Source organism: Peromyscus maniculatus, chromosome 7 (assembly GCF_049852395.1).
Source record: "Peromyscus maniculatus bairdii isolate BWxNUB_F1_BW_parent chromosome 7, HU_Pman_BW_mat_3.1, whole genome shotgun sequence".
Classification (NCBI taxonomy): Eukaryota; Metazoa; Chordata; class Mammalia; order Rodentia; family Cricetidae; genus Peromyscus; species Peromyscus maniculatus.
Window position 1 is genome coordinate 23,348,235 of NC_134858.1, and position 22,034 is coordinate 23,370,268.

The 22,034-nt window shown below is 45.9% G+C and overlaps 1 protein-coding gene across 1 annotated transcript in view; it reads left to right on the forward strand.

The window, feature by feature from the left end:
* The window catches only part of Eepd1 (endonuclease/exonuclease/phosphatase family domain containing 1), a 117,252-nt gene extending 99,614 nt beyond the window's left edge, over window positions 1–17,638 (forward strand). Inside the window, exons 6-8 of the mRNA XM_006991675.4 lie at window positions 2,973–3,111; window positions 14,420–14,614; window positions 16,953–17,638. Coding sequence (XP_006991737.1) covers window positions 2,973–3,111; window positions 14,420–14,614; window positions 16,953–17,152 — 534 coding nt within the window. The 3' untranslated portion in view covers window positions 17,153–17,638. The remainder of the gene's footprint in view (window positions 1–2,972; window positions 3,112–14,419; window positions 14,615–16,952) is intronic.
* The last annotated feature ends 4,396 nt before the right edge of the window (window positions 17,639–22,034 follow it).

Genomic DNA, 22,034 nt, shown 5'->3' on the forward strand with positions numbered 1-22,034 from the left:
CCTGCCTGGTACTGGTTAGTGTGTACAGTGATGTCCTACCTGCCTGGTACTGGTTAGTGTGTACAGTGATGTCCTACCTGCCTGGTACTGGTTAGTGTGTACAGTGATGTCCTACCTGCCTGGTACTGGTTAGTGTGTACAGTGATGTCCTCCCTTCCTGGTATTGGTTAGTGTGTACAGTGATGTCCTACCTGCCTGGTACTGGTTAGTGTGTGCAGTGATGTCCTACCTGCCTGGTACTGGTTAGTGTGTGCAGTGATGTCCTACCTGCCTGGTACTGGTTAGTGTGTGCAGTGGTCCTACCTGCCTGGTACTGGTTAGTGTGTGCAGTGGTCCTACCTGCCTGGTACTGGTTAGTGTGTACAGTGATGTCCTACCTGCCTGGTACTGGTTAGTGTGTACAGTGATGTCCTACCTGCCTGGTACTGGTTAGTGTGTGCAGTGGTCCTACCTGCCTGGTACTGGTTAGTGTGTGCAGTGGTCCTACCTGCCTGGTACTGGTTAGTGTGTGCAGTGGTCCTACCTGCCTGGTACTGGTTAGTGTGTGCAGTGGTCCTACCTGCCTGGTACTGGTTAGTGTGTACAGTGGTCCTACCTGCCTGGTACTGGTTAGTGTGTACAGTGATGTCCTACCTGCCTGGTACTGGTTAGTGTGTGCAGTGATGTCCTACCTGCCTGGTACTGGTTAGTGTGTGCAGTGGTCCTACCTGCCTGGTACTGGTTAGTGTGTGCAGTGATGTCCTACCTGCCTGGTACTGGTTAGTGTGTGCAGTGATGTCCTACCTGCCTGGTACTGGTTAGTGTGTGCAGTGATGTCCTACCTGCCTGGTACTGGTTAGTGTGTGCAGTGGTCCTAACTGCCTGGTGCTGGTTAGTGGGGAGTTTCAGAATGGCCACATTTGGCAGAGCTGCCCTAAGGAGCCCCTCCTTTTCAGCTGCCCCTCAGGCCTCATTGTTTAGATGTCAGGAAGAAGGGGCCCATTGAAGACTTGTGGGATTGGAGGTGGGATCCAGAAGGAGTTCTGGGCTGAGGGGCCCTGGTCATTGGCATCTCCATATATGTCCTTGCCCACGAAGAAGCCACATCAGCCATGTCTGGGAGCAGGTAGGCAGGTGGATCGGAGTGCCATCCTTCAGTGGCCTGCATGCCTCTGGGGAGTGTTCCTGAATACCAAAATGCTTTGATGCTGGGCAGCACAGGGGAGAGGAAGCCAGAAGGTCACTACAGAGGCGGTGAACCTCATCTCTGCTTAACTGTAAATTCCAAGTCAGGCAGCTTGATCCCTTGCAAGAGCCAGTTCGCGCATTCTCTATTGGACATTGAGACCCCTTCTTTCCATGTGCTCCCCAGCAAATGAGCCCAGCATCATTATCTCTAGCAGGAGGCGGGGCTTGGGGATAGTGTGTGCCATGGGATGTATAAGCCCCGTGCGTCATCTCTTGCATTTGTAGCTGCAGAGATGATGGGATTAGTGTATGCTCACATACAGATGTGTCTGTTGTGGTACTCCGTGGCTCCTTCCATCCCTCGTCCTGCCGTGTTGATGAGGTCCTGTCTGCACACATGGCACAAGAGTCGGCCAGGATTGTCTTTAAACCTAGCATTACACTTAATTTTTTTTTTTTTTTGGTTTTTTGAGACAGGGTTTCTCTGTGTAGCTTTATGCCTGTCCTAGAACTCACTCTGTAGCCCAGGCTGGCCTCGAACTCACAGAGATCCGTCTCCCCCTGCCTCCGGAGCGCTGGGATTAAAGGCGTGCACCACCACCGCCCGGCTACACTTAACTTTTGATGACACATGACTTGTCCTGACTCTTACTGGAACAGCAGCCATAACCAGCTCATGTAACTAAAAGGCAATATGGTATTTTTTTCAGAACTATTATTATTTTTTGAGAAAGAATCTCTCTATGTGGCCTACATAGTGAACCTCCCAGTCCTATCCCCTCAGCTTCCCACGTGCTGGCATTAGAGTGAGTGACCATACCTGGCACCTCTCAAAAACAACTTGTAAAACACTGCTTTTAGTTAACATTAAAAGGCAAACTACTTTTTAATAGGCTAATAAGAAGTCTACTAGTCGTGGCATCAAGACTGACGGCTTCAAGTCATCTGAAGCCGGCACCCAGCCCAGCCCTTGACTTCTTGTTCTTCAAGTCATGTTCAAGTCAGGGCCCATGGTCTGGGACACAGAGAGCTTATCCTCACAGGCAGCATGTCCCAGTCCGAGTCTCGAGGTGTTTCTCTGGCAGAGACAACAGCAGTTGTAGAACTGTCAGTTGTGGGTGCGATGATGGTGAACTGGGGACACACCTACAGACAAGACTGGCACTCTCCACTTCTTGGGGCCCCTACACTCATCCTTTCTCAGAAGTGTTTAGTGTTTGTTGCCATGACAGTTGAAAAGGCAGAATTGCTAAACGCAGAGCAGCTGAGCAATGTTTATGATTGCCCAGGAGATAAACTGCCCTTATATGTACACACTTTAAGACCACGAGAGTCGTCTTGGGGCCCAGGCTCTGGCTATATCTTCTGCCTAGTGTTGGTGAGCTTTTTACAAAGGAAGTAAGATTAAAGTGGATGTTAGCACACAGTTGGTTCCAAAGGAACAAAGAGGACGGGTGGGGAACTTCAGGCTAGCCTTGTGGATAACAGCCTTGGGTCTGTAACATCTAGATGCTGGAGACACCTCCTTCTTGCTTGCAATTGCTCAGAAGGTTCACAAACATTCTAACACTTCCAGATAGGTGAAGTTTTATAGATCTGAAGGAGAAGAGGTAGGAGGCTGGAAGGGCGTTAGTGGTAGACTTTAGAGTAAAGGAATCTAAAATAAAATACCTCGTGTTGAGCTAGCTTTGCTTCTGTTTACCATCATCAACTGTGTGATGAAGCTATTTATGAATCAGCTATAAAAGATAAAAGAAACATGAGTATCTAAGCTTTTTCCTTTTGCTGTGTTTTCTTCTACCCAGGTGGGAAGTAATGACCTGACCCTGGTTAACCTTCAGCTGACAGCCCTGGCCCTTCCAGGGGCTGAGAATTCAATCAAGAATCACAGTGATGGCCACCGGTTGTTGAACTTTGCACTAACGCTACAGGAAACACTGAAAGGTAGGGATTCCCTTTCTTTGTGGCTGGGCACTACTCCTTCAGGGCAGGCAGTGGTTCCTCTTTCCAGGCATCTCTCTGACCTCAGCCCAGCTACTTGCCAGCAGTCATGGACCCAGGGGCAACCACACTCCCTGCTCTTATGGATGGTGTATCCCACCTTTGTGTCTGAGGGACTCTCCAGTGGGTGCCAAGTTGTCAGCAATGTGGTCTGTCAGCCTCCTGGAATATAAGTGGCGATATTCCTCCCCTGTGACAACACATCCTGAGTTACTCCTCTCGTGGTACCATGTGGGGCGTTTACCCACCACCCCCACAGCTTCCCAGAGTTTTCTTGAGTGCGAGCAGCAGGAAATATTAGATAGAAGTATTTATAGCGGAGAATCTTGCGGAGATAAACAGATAGAAAATAAAGGATAGCCTCGAGAGGGCCTGGAACCTATTCCAACGGGCCCCGACTGTCTCTGGCCCAGGGTTTTTATAGAGACGCCAAGGGGTGGAGCAAAAGACCTCCTCCCCCAGCACAGCCAAGTGCAGGCCATCTCAGACACCTGCACTCAGGCCCGTGGTCCTGATCATCCTCTATTCGGACCTGCTGGGTAAAGCCACAAGGAACCCCGGAACGGGCTCCCACAGGTCCCCCCTTCTTAATATATAAAAAAATAACTATTAATGGCTTACAGCAATCTCCATAGCTGTTACACCTCCCAGTATGGGAGTAGAGGATGATATAGATGGCATTTCTCTTTTGAATTAGGTCCAAGGTGACCACAGCAGTCTTAGCTGCCTCAAGCCCTTTCTAAACCAAAAACTCTTAAGGCAACTACAAACTTAAAGAATCCCTTAGCTTCATCATCACCATTAACAGGTTGACATAAATATTGCTATACATAGTTACAATTCTTTCAATCTTACAACTGAAAGCAAACTCTTAACAGAACCATTAGAATTAGCATATATGGTGCTATATATAGTTAACAATTTTCTCCGTCTTACAACTTTAACTCAGTCATTTGAATTTTCATGTTAACAGAACATAGGAAAAACTTCGATGTATTCACATCAAACTTAAACATTTCCTTAAATCCACAAAGCCAGGGTGCATTAATATCAATAGGTTTCTGCGAACATAATTCAATCTCATAGCTCCTCCTTTTCTTTATAATTTTTAAGCAAAATCTCAAGCCTAGTTAGAAAACCCAAACTTTTCTGTTTAAACAGTTCCATTTGTAACACAAAACCTGTTCAATAAGTAATTCCATTTTTACATAAACAGTTCCACAAAACAATTCATAAATCTCCAGTTAATAAAGCATATATGCATACACAAAATTGCATCTTGATTCTAAGTAGAAATACATTTCTTCGTTTAAACAGTTCCATTTTTAACCCAATTCCAGAAAACCGTTCCTAGGTCATTACTCAAAACTGTCCCATTGCAATGAAATCTCTATGGTTTGTTTCATTTAAGTCTTAAAATTCAAATGATAAATTCTGGTACTAGCCTTCCAAATATGAGAAATCCATAACCAAAATCTTTTTGTAATTTTATCTCATTTTAAGTTCAAAAAGTTCAAACAGGAAATAAATTCTGGTATCAGGCTTTCACTTCCAAATATGAAGAGACATTTTTCAACCAAAACTTTTTGCAGTTAATTTTTGTTCAAACAAGCGTCTCTGCAACTTTTGTTCTCACAGACCTTTTTAGTTATAGTAATATTTTAAACCGCACCGTTTTTGCTGTTAGCTCAGGTTTTTCTGTGCTGCGTTGATATTCCACAGATCTCAGCTGCGGATGCCTTGTGCTGGTTCTGGCGTCCGCCATTCTTAGCTTCTTAGCGGCTTCTGGAGCTTTTGAAACCATTCAGACTGCCTACTTAGCAGTCTACTAGGACACTATTCTCCTGTGTCTCAGGTGTTTTCACCATATACATTAAGAATAGACTCACACTTAACATTTACACTTTACAAACCCACATAACATGTGCTTAAGCATGAACTCACTCAACATTACACATTTTTACAAACTCACATATTAACATCTACTTATTTATACTTTATAGAACTACTTTAGCAAATATATTTCCTATTAATTCTTATATACTTATATTCATTCCATCTTATTTCTTATTTAAACTTACATTTACAACTAGCATCTTACAAACTTATTACTACATGTCTTAAGACTACCTTAGATACTTCTTACAAGCTTATATTCTTAAAGGAACTCTATAGATCTATATTACAAACTTATATAGGCTACCATTAGCATATATCTAACTTAGCAAAACACCTAAGATTTCTTAACACAGATCTAACAAGACAATTTTTCTACAAACTCACATCTTATTTTCATTTTTCTACTTCTTACTTTTAATTATTATCACTATCTCTATTAGAAAGATTCTCTTAACTAGACAGGAAGTACGTACATCATTTCTAAAGTTTACAGTTTATAGTTAGCTTTGTTATAAAGCACTGGGATTTAGTGAGTGTTATTATAGAGTTGTGATACTTGTTGTTAGGGGATTGTAACATTCTCAGGACAAAGCCACACCCCAAAGTTGTGAGTGGGCCTTTTCGAACCGGCAGAGATGCACTGTCAGCGGTAAACAGTTTTTAACTAGAGGTTGTCCCTTCACCCAAATTCATAATAGCTCCCCTAAGAACTTCAATTCAAACAAACGTTTCTATCACAGCAGTACTTTTGGTTTGTTCTACTGAAAAACTTTATGCTGAGGGTGAAGTTATCATATTTAGCTGCTGTCAAGCTCTTTGCCAAAAACTGAACAGCTATTATGTGGTATTTTAAGGATTTTAAAGTGACTCGTTTGCTCTTATAGGTAGCTTTTTTGTCATCCAATTACCGTAAAAACTTTGCACAGCTATTAGGCTAAATAAGGCATTTTACCAACGGAGCCCCAAACCGCGAAGCACCTAGTTCCATATTCTTTCAATTTTTCATTGGAACTGACACCCAAACTCTTAGACGATTTTCCTCCTTATTTTTAAAAGCTGTATTTTAATTTTAGAGCTGACAAAAGTGTTTCAGGGCAATGTCGCTATCTTTAGTGGAAAAACTACCTTTCCCAGAATGCCTTTCCCTTATATCAGTCAATAATATCAGTTCCATATCAGTCCCTTATATCATTTTCCTTATATCATTCATTTCCCATAGTTCTTTTTGGGTCTGAGAGTCAACTGGTTCTCTTTTACCAGACTTGCTTACAAATTCTTGCCCGGGAGGTTTGAACAAAGTTTTTTGCTTTTGCAATGGGAGATTTGAACAAGCATTTTACATTTTTAGCTATGGCACATTGGGAGGTTTCTATTCTCCTCTGCTGGCTTCAACAGGTGTCTCTCCTTCATCAGACACTGGCCCCCGGATCAGATCCACACCTGCCTCGTTAGCGCGCATTGAGGCTGGCATTTCTGATAGCAACTTTCCTCGGGGCTTGTGCTTGCCTTAGCCAGTCAGTGAAAAACAAGATCATTTGCAACAGCTTTTCCATAGCTCCTTCAGAGATTTTTTCCCACTGATCTTATTCTCATTTTGCTTGTTCCTCCCTTCCCCAGATACAGAGCTTCAGGTATCTGTCTGCAGCTCTGTACCTCTGCTAGCTGCTTTTGGAGGTAGGGGCTTTTTCTCTCCCCCGAAACTGCCTCAAACTCGAGCAGCTTTGTCAGGTCATGCATTTTCTGGGGAGGAATCTGTTCCCTCTGTTTCTTCAGAGTATTTCTCCCTGACAGTATCCAGTTTGGTCTCAGTTTATCCCCTCTACCCCAGAAACAGTTTCCGACACTACAGTGGCGGCTTTTCCTGCTACTGAAGGTAGGGGCTTTTTGTCCGTTTGTTTTCGGGGTCTGTGTGGTTTGCGTACAGACTGAAAATCTAACAAGGGTGGTTTTTGCCATTTCTAAACTCCCATTAGGACAGGTGTTTTGCCTCATCAGGCCTTTACCTGGCCCAGTCCCCCAGTGGGTTGCATTTGCTTGTCTGGGTGCTCAAGGACAGAGCTTATGCCAGAGGCAATCACCCCTCAGGGCTACACTCCCTCATCTCATCGGGAGTCAGTTGAAACAAAGCTTTTCTCAAAGAGGTGCTTTCTCTGACAGAAAAGAAAGCTTTACTCCTGGTTAGTTCTGTTCTGCCCTGGCTGGGCTCTTTCCCCAGACAGCATTCTGACTCTGCAGCACGACTGCTTCAGACCCAGTTCAGCTTTACTGTTTTCCCAGAAAGGTCCTTTCTCTGATAGGAAAGCTTTTCTCAGATTTCTTTTTGCAGTTGTGGACCTATAAACCTGGGACTTGTAGGAGAGTGGATAACTGTGCCGTTCTCACCGGCTTTAGCTTTGTTTGTTCATTAGCAATCTTCCCCTGGGTCCTGCACCTTCCTGCCTCAGCTCTGTGCTCCAGGAAGTTTACAACGCAGGAACCCTAGTATCCCCGAAATGCACTCCAACTCAGAGACGCTGGCCAGTCGCCTCTGGGTTTTTGGTCAGAAGCGAGGATACAATGCTAACAGTTTCAGGGAATCTTTGCATAGGACGATTAGGAGCACCTTTTCATTCTGAAATGCTCACTCAGAACCTTTGCTGCCTCAGCTCGGCTCTAACTGAAAAGCTTGACTTTTTTGCTTTTCTCAGGTAAAGTTTGCTGCCCTTTGGGCTCTCTGTAGCTCTCCACCCTTACTCTCCCAAGCGTTTCCCTCAGGGTACTCTGACCCACTGTCTTTTACTAGCTTGAAGAGACAGAGCTTAGAAGGGGTTTTTAGAAACTTGTTCCAGCCTCCTGCATTGCAGGGAGGATTGTTAAAGCTTGAAAGAACTTAGAGAGGTTTTGCTGTCTTAAGTTTGTTGTTTTCCCTTAGAGCTAATCACAGGTGGTCCCCATACTAATATCTTCAGGTGATTCTAATTTGTCATCTCCCAGAAGGACAAATTTAGTTTTTAAGTTTAAGAGCTTTTGAGAAAGATTAAGGCTTTTTAGAGAGTTTTTTCCCCCAAAATTTTTCAAGAAAAGCTTTATAGTTTAAGAGAAAGATTTTTCCCCCCAGGAGAAAGACCAACTTTTCCCAAAACTTCCCAACTTTGAACTTTGACTTCTTACACTCCCATTTTTGCTTCAGGCTCCAAGAAGAGCTTTTTTACTACCCGAAAAGCCCAAAGAAAGATTTTTTTCCCCAGTTTGCTTTCAAAGCCCCCAAAGTTAGAAAATTGAGTTTTTCTGTCTAGTTGCCTTACTTATTTTTTCCTACACAATCTTATACTTCTAAGTTTTTCCTAAACTATATTACTACCCTATATCTTATACTTATCACAGATAGAAATTGAGAAAGGGATAGAAGATAGAAAATTTTGACAGAAGAGAATTTCGCTGCAGCATCGGACATCCTTCCAGTCCGCTTTCCTTTTCTCTCGAGGATAAAACGCCTGCCTTCCCAAAAAATATATATAAAAATATATATATATTCCATAACACCGGCATGCCTTTCCACTGGCAGGGCTAACTCAGCACTTTCACCAAAAACTCTGTAATAAAACTTATTTTCCTTTATCTTTAGTCCCTATTACTTTGTCTTAAGTCCCTGTTCATTTGTCTTTAGTCCCCCCTTTTTTTGTCCCTTTTTTTCTTTAGTCCCTTTTTTCCCCTTTCTTTAGTCCCTTTTTTCCCCTTTCTTTAGTCCCTTTTTTTCTTTAGTCCCTGTTCATGGCGCCATTCTGTGGGGCGTTTACCCACCACCCCCACAGCTTCCCAGAGTTTTCTTGAGTGCGAGCAGCAGGAAATATTAGATAGAAGTATTTATAGCGGAGAATCTTGCGGAGATAAACAGATAGAAAATAAAGGATAGCCTCGAGAGGGCCTGGAACCTATTCCAACGGGCCCCGACTGTCTCTGGCCCAGGGTTTTTATAGAGACGCCAAGGGGTGGAGCAAAAGACCTCCTCCCCCAGCACAGCCAAGTGCAGACCATCTCAGACACCTGCACTCAGGCCCGTGGTCCTGATCATCCTCTATTCGGACCTGCTGGGTAAAGCCACAAGGAACCCCGGAACGGGCTCCCACAGTACCACCTGCAGATCTGCACATGTCCTTGTAAACGATGAACAGGAGGTGACAAGGTGAAAGAATTGCATCTGGAGATCTTGAAACCCTTCCCATATTCTTGAGTCTTGACTGCTCTCCTGGCTTCCTAGACTTCTGGTCAAACTTGTCCCATCACAGTAGGAGATTCAGTAAATAACTAATTATAGAAATGTTTCTTCCAGTTATAACTTTGCACTTAAAAGCTTTTTTATTATAGTAAAATAGACAAAAATTGCCATTATGAAGATTAGTAAATTCATCCATAGCATTCAGTACATTCACACTGTTATGCTTCTGTTACCACCTCCTATGTTCAGAATATTGTCATTTTCCTTCTGAAATGCTATATCCACTAAATCCTGATCCCTGTTCCTTCAGTGTCCAGCAGCCACCAAATTATCTTTTTGTGTGTATGAATTTGACAACATGCTTCATTTAAGGAGAATCACATGGTATTTTCCCTCTGTGTCTGGCTTTTCTCACTTAGCTTAGTATTTTCCAGATTAGTGTGTTGTATCATGTATTAGACGGTCCGTCTTTTTGGTGGCTAAATAATATTCTATTGTGTATGCCATATTTTATTGTTTATTCACACATGTGTTGGTAGGCTCTTGGGTTACTTCCACTAATGTGCACTATGAATATGACCAGCACTCTGACCAGCATTCTACTTAAATGATAAATGTTCAGGCTGAAAAACAGTTGAACAAACAATTGAAAAACAGTTTAAACTAAGATATCCCATCCAACAAGTAATTGTGTGGGAAACTCTTCACCCACAGCTAGTCTCTATTAAAAGGATGGCTTAGGACCTTTTCATATCAGTGGACATTTCTATTCATCTCTACCTCTTAGATGCAGAAAAGAAAGGTGCTAGTTCATAATTTTTCTGCCTTAAGCAGATACCATTCACCCTCTGGTCTCCAGGGAGAGCTCAGGATTTTGTCAGAAAACTTCAGGCAGATTCCACATTGCCAAGGGACTACTGATTGACCACAGCATGACTCAGCCTTGACACATCCAGGTAGGGACAGTGACTCATGTCCCCCATGTCCCTGCTTGTAACTAATACCCAGTTAAATGTTAACTGGTGACCCAGCGAATTCAGGAAATGCTCCAGCCTGCAGCAAAGGAAAATCGATGAGTGCAGGGTTCTGCTCAAAGGCAGATAAAGCCGCCTTTCCAAAGAGAGAGACAGAAGCATCTGATCTGCAAACTCCAGGCCTTTCCGCCTTTGTCTGGAATGTCAATCCCAATTGGGATCCTATGCTTGTCCTTCCACAGAACTTCCTTTCACTCTAACAGGGCTTGAGGACAGGGTCTCCCTCCGTGAGCCCAGCAAGTGTGAAGTAGGGTGCACTGCTCACAGCGTCTGGTAGGAAGGCCCTCAGGTAGGCGTGCACCTCAGTGGAGACCCATTTCAGTCCTCTCTGGCCCTTTCTAAATCAAGGGAAGCTCTGGGGAAATTGGCCCAGCACTTGCTTCCCTCCCAGGAACTCAGGGAACAGTGACTAGGGAGCCCACCCAGGCATGTGACTAAGAGGAGAATTTGGGCTTCTGTGGCTGCACATTCTCAGGGGCAAGCTGCTGCCATGTCACCTCTGACACACATTTAGCCGGAAGAACAAGTTGTGAGAAATATGGATGTGCCTATTCAAAAAGAGCCTTTGTTTTCATTTGCGAAGCTACACAGAACTGGCTGATTGACCCCTGACACCAGCCTCCCTTCTGCTCGCCAAGCTGCCCTTTCCCACCGATCCTCAGGTCTGCACCTCACAGAAAGCCGCCTTCATTTATATGTGAATCTCCCAGAACCCCAGGTTTTCCTGCCAGTAGACATGCTAGCTTTTGCCTTCATTCAGGTCTTCCCCGCACCACACTCCTCCATTCAGAACCGATTCATTGTCTGCACGGGCAGCAGGCCCTGATCTGAGTTTTCTGTGTCGGGGGAACAGCAGCTCCGGCCCCTCCCTCCCTAAGTCTTTGTGAAAAATTCTGGGTTTGAGGGCCACCTCCATGACTTTGGGCAAATTATTCAGTTTTCGGGTCTGAGCTTTCTACCTACAAGGAGGAGACAGTGACATCACCTGTCTCATGGGAGTGGTGGCAGTTAAATGACATGCTCATGTCCAAGAAATGGTCAGTGCAGTACCTGATACATTGTAAGGGCTTGGTGACTGGTCATTGACCCTGGTCAGGTATAGCTTGTGATCAGCAATACTCTCAAGTTGGTTTTCCTGCTAGAAACTGGCATTGATTTCCCCACATAGTCCGGGCTCACCCTGATTTGTACCATTGGATGTGATCTGTATGTTAGGAAGTTGAGCGGCAGGAGAGGCTTCTCGTGGGCTGGTCCTGCTGGAGGAGGGCAACATTTGTAGCACACAAGTGCCCCCTGCTGGCCTGTTGCGTCATTTCACTTTAGATTTCTTTTCCTTGAGCCGACTGCATACTCACACGGAAGAAAAGGAATTTGCTGAAGGCCGTGGACGTGCCATTGTCTATGAACTGCTTTCTCTAACGTGTCTCCCACAGAGTGCAACAGAAACCTCCTTCCCTTGGGCCTGTGGCTCCCCTGCAGTGAATTCCCTGCAAGGGTCAGCCCTGACCCTGGGAATCTAGCAGAGCCTGGCTGGGGCCATTGTTCTTTTCGAATTCTTACTCATATTACTTGGGAAATACTTCATAACCCTTCCATTTCCTGCAGGCTGTGGGAGAAATGTCTAAAATACTTCAAAGAGACAGTCCTGCCCCTTGGCCCCTGCCCTCTCTTTGTAGACCTCCGCTACACACAAGTCAGTCATTTCTGCCAGACCCTTGTTAGTGTAGCCCAGGAGAGAAGGAAGGAGGCTTGTGCTGCTTGGGAGATCCTGTGCCAGGTATTCACGGGAGCTCAGATCTTCCACGTCTCACAACAGCTATCAGGAAATGGATTGTTCTCTCCATGTGATGTACCAAAGCCCTGCCTAAGGCCACCAGGCTGAGAGGTGGCGATGCCCATAGTCACCCAGCTCCTTTCTCCTAGGACAGGGACAGGAAGCTGTGTTCACAGAAGTGCTACTCTGTAGAGTTAATTGCATAACCACTCTTCTAGCTATTGTGGGAAGCTGAGACAGGGCAATGCATATTAAAGGACCACCTGGGTTACAGGATGGTCAAGGCCATCCTGGGCAACTTAGGAATGTCTTGTCTCAAAGTAATAAGCAAAGAGGGCTAGATAGAGTCCTTACCTGTAGTGTACCATATTCAGTCTCCTGTGTGTAAGACAGAAAGAAAGAAAGGAAGGGAGGGAGGGAGGGAGGGAGGGAGGGAGGGAGGGAGGGAGGGAGAGAGAGAGAGAGAGAGAGAGAGAGAGAGAGAGAGAGAGAGAGAGAGAAAGAAAGAAAGAAAGAAAGAAAGAAAGAAAGAAAGAAAGAAAGAAAGAAAGAAAGAAAGAAAGAAAGAGGAAAGGAAATTGTGGTTCATGCTTATCATCCCAATTGTGGATAATCATGAGTTCCAGGCCATTTTGAACTGCACTATGCCTTAAAAACCAGAGAGAGAGGGAGAGAGAGAGAGAGAGAGAGAGAGAGAGAGAGAGAGAGAGAGAGAGAGAGAGAGAGAGAGAGAGAGAAAACCAGAACTGTTGATGACACATTTGTTTGACTTCATTGTCTGTAGCAGGGGCGTGAGACACGTCTCTATGTACCAGGGGGTCACTGAGCTTTAACGTATGAGGAGCTTGTGAGTCTTTAGTACCTGAGGGGAGAAGAGTCTGCACAGCACCAGCTCTTGGTTTTGAACACACCTTCAGGTGGAGGAGATGGGGTTTCTTGGAGAAGTGGCTAACTCTGGGGCTAGACTAGAAAAGATACAGATAGTTCTGGGGCATTTCGGCAGGTCGCAAAGAACGAACACACTTAGACCAGAAACAACATGGGGGAAAACTTGAAAGCTCCTTGCTGGAAAGAAGGAAGTAACAAAGTAAATAGCACAGTACTGAATTATAACTCAGGGTTTAAAATAAATAACCAGTTCATACTCATGTAAACAAATAGAAAGAAGCCATACCAAATCGTTTGAGTGAGGATGCTTGCTGTTGATGATAGTGTAATTCCTCACATTGCAGGATTGACATGGGAACAGCCTCTGGCAATGAGGCCAGCAGCATCTAGAATATGAACAATGACCATACTTTTAACTGGTCCTCTGTACTAAGAACAGGAAGCAGAAACAGATACTTGAGTGAATTTCTCACTTCAGCATCATTTACAGCAGTAACTTTTGGCGGGGGGGTGGGGGGGGGTGGGGGTGGGGGGGGGATCTAAGAAATGGCCTATGACATGAGGATAGTAAACTGTATATGTCACTTTGGGCGATGGATGCTCTCAGTTGCCCTCTGAGTGAGGGGAAGACACCCAGACTTTCTCCTGGTTCATTGTTCTGACCTGATCCCCAGGCAGAGAGAACATGCCTGCCAATCAGGGAGTAGTTGCTGCCTGCCTCTCTTTCATGGAGGTCAGAATACAGTTTGTCGGAGCCGATTCTCTCCTTCCACGATGTGACTTTTGGGTATTGAACTCAGGTCACTAGGCTTGACCGATGGCACTTTACCTGCCCAGCCAGCCCACATCCGGCTTCTTAAACCTTCACTCTGGAAGCGTCCAGCTACTCGAGGATTTGCCAGACTGTTTCATTCCTCCGAGCTCCTGGACATGTTCCTCCCATCCTTATTGTCCTGACAGCACCTCCCAGGAGCCAACCTGGCCACCCTCCTTGTACGACATGCCCTTGGTACCTGTTTCTGGGTATGTCCCTATCCTCTGCTCCTGGTGGTTTTTTCCTCTGTCTCTCCATCAGACTGTGAGCTCCTAGAGGACAGGGATTGTGTTTTCTTCATCCATGGCTCCTGCATAAGCAGCTTCTGAGGAGGCACTCTGTAAAGGTTTGCTGAACTTTTGTTGGATATCTGAACAAGGTCTTTTTTCCTTTTTCCACTGTAAGTTTAGGGCCCAGAAAGACTGAATGGGGTGTTCCTGTCTCACACTACCCCTCATTTTCAAATTATCCTATGCTTAAAGTCAGTAGATACACAAAAAATACCAGGAGAACAAGAACTAGGCCTGTGGCCCCAACCCTGAGTGTCCAGGCCGGGGGATCCCCGTCCCCTCAAGTGGCCAGGGCCAGTGCTGGGTTTTGCTTCCTGCCTGCTCTTTACTTCTTGATTTTCTTCCTTCCATTCCCAGGAGAAAAAGATGTTGTTATTTTGGGGGATTTTGGACAAGGGCCAGATAGCAGTGATTATGATATCCTAAGGAGAGAAAAATTTTACCACCTGATCCCGGCTCACACCTTCACCAACATCAGCACCAGGAATCCCCAAGGCTCCAAGTCTGTGGACAACATCTGGATCAGCAAAAGCTTGAAGAAAGTGTTCACAGGTAGGGGAAGTGCCTCCCACCTGCGTGCCCCGTACTGTCTGTGTTCAGTAGTGGGCCGTGGACCTGTAAACGTCCGAAGTGACCGATATTATTTTGTTCCTCTTCTACAGATACTTACAGGGCTGTAATAAAAGAGAGACTATGTCATTGTTTGGTCAGAGACACATGTAAGAGGGAAGGGCATGTAACAAGTAGTTTAAAGGCAACCATTAGTCCATGTAAGCATTTTATATGTGAACCCAGCTATAGTCACCTCTGAAGGTCATCAGGGGCATGATTCAGAGATGAACTGATGGCTTACGTAAACTTTAAGGGTGCTTAGTCATTCAGTGAACATTGCTAAGCATCCAAATGCTGTGCTGTGGAGTGAGGTACACCACACACTTGCAGGGGTGAGAAGACAGGTCACTGTTAGTGTTTCTGTCACCGTGACAAATATACTCAAGATCACCAACCTAGAAGGAAGAAAGGTTTACTTGGACTCCTAGTTTCAAAGGCTTCAGTCTGTGATCACCTGGCCCGGCTGCTTCTGACCTCTGGTGCGCTGGTACATCGCGGTAGAGATATGTGGGCACCCGTGGAAGGCCCCTGTGTCAGGAATCATGAGCTTTTCTTTCGTCTGTCATCTCCCCTCACACACCTCTTAAAGCAGCCAGAAAGGAGAGCGAAGGATTCAGGGAGGGGCTGGAGTCCAGTGTTCCTGGAACGGCACACACCCAGTGACTTAATTTCCCCCACCTCCTCAACCTTCTACGACCTCCCTTTAGTCCCATCATCCGGGGACCAAGCCTACAACATGTGAGATTTTTAGGGAACATTTAGGAACCAAATCATAACACATCATATAAACACAGAATGAGAGAAGTACTCAGAGATCCACAAGGGACACAGCATGGTGGGTGTCACCTGTCCTCAGACTGTGACCCAAAGAGCCGGGAGACAGCAGTATGGAAGAATGGTGGGCTCGTCTGTGTGTGTGAGTGCTGCAGATGGAAGGAACCTGGAAGGAAGGGACCGTAGGGCTTTTAGAAGGTCAGGATGCCGGGTACCATCCCCTGACTTGCACTGGGGTCATTGATAAAAGACAAGCATGGCATCCTCAGCCTCTCTTGCAGCTTTTCAGAACCTAGGTGGATGTGTCATGTACCTCAGAGAGGGACTTAAACAGGGAAAGAAGCAATTCCTGGGTCCCGCTGAAAGACACCACCACACCGTTGGGGCCCCGCTCTTTGGGATTTAGAATGTGGATGACTGTGTTCCAGCACTTTCTTCTCTCTGGACACTGGTGTCCTCCTGGGCTCCAGTGGACATTGACTGTCTCATCTGAGGCAAGATGTAATTTGCAGAAGTGCTTTGGAGGCCAGGGCCTACTGGGTCCCCTGGAGGACACTTGTGGGAGGCATGTGTATCAGGAATAGTGAATCTGAGCTGTTCTTCCATCTGCGCCCACGGCCACCCCAAGGTGTGGAAGCTGAGGAATAGGGACAAGTCCGTGTTGTTGTGCCCCCCCCCATACACACACAGCTGTCAGGCAAGGTGCCTAGGCCAAAACCAGAATCCAGGCCCTTCAGATCTTACATTAACCCTGACGTCATATATCACAGAGGACTGCAACAGTGCCTTGTAACTATTTTATAATCATTTGTTGATTTCATATATTTCTGTCTTTGCTTCAAAGGTATCATTACTTTTCAATAACCACTGTAAGTTTCTCTTTTCCATCCTTTCTGTAGGAAGAAGTTGTCCTCTAGCCTCTCCTAGGTGATTTTTTTTTTTCGTTGTGAAGCAAATCTTTCACTGACTATAAAATTTATTTTATTAGTTTGTTATTAGTGGGATAGTAGAGTACTTGCCTAGCACATGTGAGGCCCTAGGTTTAATCCCTAGCACTGAAAAAAAAAGAATTAAAAATACTAATTCAACTCAGGTTATAATAAAAGAGGGCATGAAGTTGGGGGGCAGATATATTTGGGGGTCAAGGGACAGTTGGAGAGAGTGGGGTGGATATGAACAAGATACATTCTATACGCATAAATTTTTAAGAATATGCTAAAATATTTTTAAAAAATGATAAAAAAATCTTATTTTAGTTTTGTTGGCCATATTATCACTGCATGAGCAAGAAGTAGGTCCTCCTGCACACTGTTTAACTGGACAAGGGGCCTGGTCTCTGGGTGCTTTCAATGCCTGTGAGAGTAAACTGCCATCTTTTATATTATATGAAAAATAAAATTGTGCGTGCAGGTCAGTCTACCAAGGTCATCAGGGCACCTTGACTTACAGATGAGTAGTGCTGCTCACGCCTTGTCCTAATTCTTGGTCTCTTCTCTCTCTCCAGGTCACTGGGCTGTAGTGAGAGAGGGTCTCACAAACCCTTGGATTCCGGATAACTGGTCCTGGGGTGGAGTAGCTTCTGAGCACTGTCCTGTGCTTGCTGAGTTGTACATGGAAAAGGACTGGAGCAAGAAGGAAGTCGCCAGGAACGGCAGCGGAGTCACCTTAGAGCGGAGTGAGGCCAACATTAAGCACGAGCGATGATGACATCACTCTTTCCACCCTCTGGCTCAGGAGGGTATGGGAAGGAGCTGGCGCTGCACGGTGAGAAGATCCAGGGCCTTTGAATCACCACTCTGAGGACTTGGGTTTGGTCCCTGGAACGTGGCCTACCTTGTGAATACTAGAACCTCTCCCGAGGGGAGCCTGTCAACAAGGCACTGGCTGTGCTGGGCACCAGGTGAAGCTAGCTGAAACGGCAACACCTCGATGCTGGACAGCTGAGTTCAGGCCTGGGGCGGGGGCTGCGCTGCTGGCCACATTGAAGGACAGCGTGAGAACCGAGACTGCGGTAAAGGCGGAGGTGAGGGGAAGGCTCAGGCTGACAAGCAATGCCACAGCTCTCATTTCTGCCTCCCCAGGACGTGGTGTTCTGCCGACAAATTCCAGGAAGCTTTTAACTGTGATGAATGCACTTCTCAAAGAGTTTTAGTTTTGTTTTGAAAAGTAATAATAAACAGATTAATCTGACTGGCTGCAGTAAGGGTGTGGGATGGGCCACCTCGCTCTGTCACCTTAGTCTGACCCTCCCTGTGGGCCATGGCCACCCACTCCCAAATGCCCTTTTTCTTCCCTGTCCCTTTTATGTCCCCACCTGAGACCCTACAAAGGTACCTTTCACATGTCTGGCATCCCCATTATCTCTTCCCTCCCAGCTTCTCCTTCATCTACACTTCATCAGATTTTCCCTCGGAGGACCACTTTGCTTCTGGGCCTTTAGTGTAGGACCTGAATCCTATCAGAAACACTCAGTTCCTCCCACTTCCCCACACATTTGCTTAGCTTAGAGCCTTCCTCTGTTGTTTCTGAGGCATACAAGGTCTTTATATCAGCAGATTCTGCACTTACAGGTCCTGCCAACCACAGATGAAAACGTATCTTTTAAATTGTGTCTGTGCTGAACAAATGCAGTTCCTTGTCATCATTCCCTAAACGGTACAGCGTAACTGTTTTATGGGATGTTTTCTCAGATGTCTTCGTATTGTTTGGATGGTTTGACATGTGAGAAGATGTGCAAAGGCTGTGTGCAAATACTGTACCCTTTTGTGTACGGGACTCGAGCATCCTTGGACTTTGTGTTTTAGAGGGAAGAGTCTGGGAACCAGTTCCCTGTGGATACTAAGGAATGGCTGCTCATTGAGGGTTTGCAGGAGGCTAAACCTGAGTGTATCATCATGGGAGGGTTTGGAGGGCAAGCAAGAATAGGTGGACTTCTCTGAGGCCCCCCTCTGAAGTGTTTATCTAATTATTCTTTAACAGTAAAAACTCGGAAGTTAGATATCAGGGTGAGAACCTGATGACCCTGTTGCGTCAACTTTTTTTCTGGAGAGTTGTGAACACATGTGTGTGCACATCAGCAATGGACCAAAGAGTGATTCACCAAGTCTAGCTTGGTGAACCAGAGACTTTACTTGCAGGAGCATCGGAAACTTACAAGCAGCTGCACCACTGAAGAAAAGCTTCCTTCCCAGCCACCGTTGACCTTGGGGAGGGGTGGAGCCGCCCATGAGGTGTTACATGTTGCCTCTGAGTGAGTCCCTTGGGTGCTGCCCGCTGTAGCTTGTGAACCCTCACTCGGGAGTGTTAGTGTGCCCGATCTTGTGAGGGCCTTGTGTAAGTCATCACAGTGCCGTGATTTCCAGTCGTGCGGTGACGGGGTGCCACAACAGGCCTGTGTGGTCAGTGCTAAACTGCAGCCGCATCACTGGTTTCTTTGCTTCTGACTTTGGGCCCCGGGAGCTGGGCCTGCAGGCTATTGTTTTTGCTCTAGTTCTTCTTGGTTTTGGTTCTGATTTTAACTTTTTTTGTTCTAATGTTTTTTAATGAATAACCTGCGACATTAAGAGCTATTTTTAGGACATGGGAAAAGTGGCACAAAAGACAGTTTAATATCATTCTCAGTTCCTTCCTTCCTCTTTTTTTTTTTTCAAGACAGGGTTTTTCTGTATAGTTTTAGTGCCTGTCCTGGATCTCGCTCTGTGGACCAGGCTGGCCTCGAACTCACAGAGATCCTCCTGGCTCTGCCTTCCAAGTGCTGGGATTAAAGGCGTGTGCCACCACCGCCCAGCCACGTTTTACAACAGGGCGATTTGTTACAATTGCCTTGCCAACACTGGCACGTTACTATTACAGTTTACATTTTTACATTTACAGATTCACTCTGTTGTGCATCCCATGCCTCCCACAAGCATACAAATGCTCCTCAATTTACTGTGTGATTATGTTTCAGGTAAGCTCTAAATATAACAGGTAGAAGTAGCTGTCGTCTCAGAGTCATGAAACATCATAACTGAAAGCAAATTGGAGGAGAGGGGGTTTATTTCAGCTTACAACCTTTAGGTCGTCGTCCATCACTGAAGAAAGTCAGGACAGGAGCTCCAAAAGGGCAGGGACCTGGAGTCTGGAGCAGATGCAGAGGGCATGGAGGAGTGCCACTTACTGGCTTGCTCCTCATGGCTTCCTCAGTCTGCTTTCTTACAGCACACAGGACCTCAGCCCAGGAGTGGCATGACCCACAATGGGCTAGGCCTGCCCAGCCTCACTGAGAGGACTAGATGCACATCCCTGGCAAGTCAAATTTCAAAGTACCATTTCTGGTACCAGAATGAAGGCAGAAGTCTCAGTTCTAAAGCATCCCAACAGACTAGGCTCAGGTACAAATCCCAGAAAAACAGTCAAAGGCCCACAGTGCTGAAAGCAGGTAAGATGTATTCTCAGTGTAGCACAGTGTGAAGAATGGAGTAATGATCTGAAACCTGATTCTCAAGTGCTCACTGCAGTCTTAAAAGTTCTGGAGGAAGCGGAAAACGTGGTGACTACATTCCCACAGCAGTAGTCCAGGTTGTGGTAGTCTGGCTGTGATCTCATTGGGTACTATCTCGGGGTCCCCATCCAGAGCTTTGTGTAGCACCACTGACTGTTGTCTGGTGGGCGGTTGGTTCTTTGTCTTAAGATGTTTATCTGTCAGGACTTTAGTTCCTGTGAGCCAAAGTAACCAGGGGAGAAAACCTCTGGAGGAAGAGATGCACTTGAGTGGTGGGGGATAGGTAGATGCTCCAGAGCTCAGGAGGAAGGAGCTGAAGAAAGATGGGACTGTCATTGACCCATCAAATCCCCATCGAGTGGGGCTGAAGGCAGAGCACTTTCTGTTTCTACTGAATACAGATCCTTCTTCAACTATCATAAAGGTGACTCATAAGTCAAATGGTAAGTTGGAACCATTTGTAAAATGGTATACATCACATTACAGGCCCACAGACAATACTTTTCCACACTGTCTTAGTTAGGGCTTCTATTAATGTGATGAAACACCATGACCCAAAAGCAAGTTGAGGAGGAAAGAGTATATTTGGCTTATGCTTCCACAGCACTGTTCATCATCAAAGGAAGTCAGGACAGGAACTCACACAGGGCAGGAACCTGGAGGCAGGAGCTGATGCAGAGGCCATGGAGGGGTGCTGCTGACTGGCTTGCTCTCCATGGCTTGTTCAGCTTGCTTTCTTATAGAACCCAGGACCACCATCCCAGGGGTGGTACCACCCACCATGGCCTGGATCCTCCCCCATCAATCACTTATTAAGAAAATGCCTTACAGCGGGATCTTAAGGAGGCATTTTCTCAACTGAGGTTCCTCCTTTCAGGTAACTCTAGTTTGTGTGTCAATTTGGCACAAGGGTAGCCAGTACACACACACCCGTTGTGTGACATTTTGGTTGTGTTCTGACAAATAAAGCTTGCTTGGAGTCAGAGGGTGGGCCAGCCACTAGCTGACCATAGAGGTTTTGAGGACTAGAGAGACAGAGGAGACAGGAAGTGGTAAGGCAGGGCTGAGAGAGGATCTTGGTCTTTTTGGATGGAGGAAGGAAGAGGAAGGAAGCTATAGGTGGTTACTCTCCTGCTTCTCTGATCTTTCAGGTTCTTACCCCAATATCTGACTCCTGATTTTTTTCTGGATAAGATTAATTCGATTAAGGCTTCACACGCCTTGTGGCTGGTGGAGACCACTGTTCTGTCTTCACAGTTTTACCTTTCCCAGCACTTCATAGATTTGGAATCATACAGAAAAAAATCGTTCAGAGTAACTTTTTCACCCAGCCAAATGCATTTGAGATCTCTCTCTCTCTCTCTCTCTCTCTCTCTCTCTCTCTCTCTCTCTCTCTCTCTCTCTGTGTGTGTGTGTGTGTGTGTGTGTGAGAGAGAGAGAGAGAGAGAGAGAGAATTGGGACTCTCTCCCTCTCTTTGTCTCTATCCCTCCCTCTCCCTCTCTTTATTTTCTTCTTCCTTATCCCCCTTCCTCCCCTTTCCCTCTCCCTCTGTTGTTGAAATACACCCCCCCCCAGTATGGAACTGATCTACTTTTCCTTGTCTTGCCCTCTCCTTCCAAGTCTTGCCCTCTCCATGTCCTCTCAGCTCAGCCTCAACTTTGTCTCTAATTACATCATTTGGTTGCCTCCTCTCGTCTTGGTTATTTCCTTCTCGTGCCTTCCACCATTGTCAAGCAGTCAGAGAAGGAGCCCAACTATGAAGGATTTCATGGGAGAAGCCAGTGGGAGTCTTTGGACACTAACCCAAGTTTCTGGAAGGAAAGCTGTTAGGTACTGGGGGAACTCTTACAGCCAGCAAGCACTGAGTGGAAGCCTCCTGAGTTTTCCAACTCTCCCCACTATAGGTGCATCTCAGTGGCCTGTGACCCTCCCTGCCCATTGTCAGGAGAGCTGAGTCAGCTTCACCTGAGTTAGGAGGTCCTTTGCAGCCCACAACCATAGCAACGCTACTGGTTCTAGTCAGAATTTACTGTCAAGAAACTGAGCAAGCATGACTCTGAGGACAACCAGATGTCCTCTTGGCCTGTGAGATGGTTCCCTCA